Source organism: Prionailurus viverrinus, chromosome X (genome assembly GCF_022837055.1).
Source record: "Prionailurus viverrinus isolate Anna chromosome X, UM_Priviv_1.0, whole genome shotgun sequence".
In the NCBI taxonomy this organism is placed as follows: domain Eukaryota; kingdom Metazoa; phylum Chordata; class Mammalia; order Carnivora; family Felidae; genus Prionailurus; species Prionailurus viverrinus.
The window spans coordinates 52,728,688-52,730,436 of NC_062579.1; the positions used below are offsets into that span (position 1 = coordinate 52,728,688).

The following is a 1,749-nucleotide window of genomic DNA, read 5'->3' on the forward strand; positions in this document are numbered from 1 at the left end:
ATGAAAGCGAAGAAGGGAGATGGGGCTCAGGGAGGTTAAGTCAAGTGAGGAGGAGGAGGAGGAAGGGGAGGAGGAGGAGGGGGAGTAGAGGCTGGCAAGGGACATGGGGTGATGAGGAAAGCGATGACCATCCTTGTTCCCTTCCTGTCACTGGCTCTTGGAAGGGGTGACGGGGTGGGGGGGGTGTGTCAGGCAGTGTGATGGTGCCCAGCTTTTCTGCCCCAGCTTTCTGCCAGCTTGCTCTGTGGCTCCTGTTTTGCAGGTGTGAATGAGGCAGGATGAACTGGACAGGTTTGTACACCTTGCTCAGTGGCGTGAACCGGCATTCGACTGCCATTGGTCGAGTATGGCTCTCGGTCATCTTCATCTTCAGGATCATGGTGCTGGTGGTGGCTGCAGAGAGTGTGTGGGGTGATGAGAAGTCCTCCTTCATCTGCAACACCCTTCAGCCCGGCTGCAACAGCGTCTGCTACGACCACTTTTTCCCCATCTCCCACGTGCGGCTGTGGTCTCTGCAGCTGATCCTGGTCTCCACCCCGGCTCTTCTCGTAGCCATGCACGTGGCTCACCAGCAGCACATAGAAAAGAAAATGCTGCGACTCGAGGGTCATGGGGACCCCCTCCACCTGGAGGAGGTGAAGAGGCACAAGGTCCACATCTCAGGGACACTGTGGTGGACCTATGTCATCAGCGTGGTCTTCCGGCTGCTGTTCGAGGCCGCCTTCATGTATGTCTTTTATCTGCTCTACCCGGGCTACGCCATGGTGCGGCTTGTCAAGTGTGAGGCCTACCCCTGCCCCAACACTGTGGACTGCTTCGTGTCCCGCCCCACTGAGAAAACCGTCTTCACTGTCTTTATGCTGGCTGCCTCTGGCATCTGCATCATCCTCAACGTGGCCGAGGTGGTGTACCTCATCATCCGGGCCTGCGCCCGCCGAGCCCAGCGCCGCTCCAATCCACCCTCCCGCAAGGGCTCAGGCTTTGGCCACCGCCTGTCACCTGAGTACAAGCAGAACGAGATCAACAAGCTGCTGAGTGAGCAGGACGGCTCCCTGAAAGACATACTGCGCCGCAGCCCGGGCACCGGGGCTGGGCTGGCTGAGAAGAGCGACCGCTGCTCGGCCTGCTGATGCCACGCACCAGGCAACCGCCCATCCCACCCCCCCAACCCTGCCCTGGGCCTACCCCTTCTTCTCCCCTGCCGGCGTGCAGGCCTCTGCCTGCTAGGGACTGCTCCATCAACATCTTCCTGCCCTGCCATCTCCCTTCCTCCCAGGGCCTTCCGTCTGAGGGGCCGAACAGGCTGGGAGCTGGAGGCCACCCACGGCCAGTGCTCAAGGTTGGGGGGGTGTGGGCAGCTCTTCTTGTCCGTCCGCCTTTTCCCTTCCCTCTCCCTCTCCCTGGGGCCGCTGGGGACAAGAGATAGGATGCTCTGACAGCATCTCCAATTGTGAAACTAATCTTAACCCCGTGTTGTCAGATACCCTATTTCTGGAGTCACATCAGTGGGGAGGGACGTGGGCAAAGTGGAATGGAAGGAGGGTGCCGTGGACATGTGGGTGGAGAAGGGAGGGTAGTGCCCACGAGGGAAGGAGGAACAGCACTTGCCGGCCACAAGGAAAAGCAGGACACATCTGGGGTGGAGGAATTAGGGGAGGGAGACACAGGCAGATAAGTTGGAGTGGGGGTTGGTCAGGGCCACCTTTGCCTCTGGTTCTCAAGGCCTCTCTCTGCCTGAAATGTTACACA

The 1,749-nt window shown here is 59.7% G+C and overlaps 1 protein-coding gene across 1 annotated transcript; it reads left to right on the forward strand.

Annotated features, from left to right (window-relative positions):
- The first annotated feature begins 278 nt into the window (after positions 1–278).
- Positions 279–1,518, forward strand: GJB1 (gap junction protein beta 1). The gene has a single exon (XM_047844377.1). It carries the CDS (start codon positions 279–281, stop codon positions 1,128–1,130), a length of 852 nt encoding a protein of 283 aa, XP_047700333.1. The 3' UTR covers positions 1,131–1,518.
- The last annotated feature ends 231 nt before the right edge of the window (positions 1,519–1,749 follow it).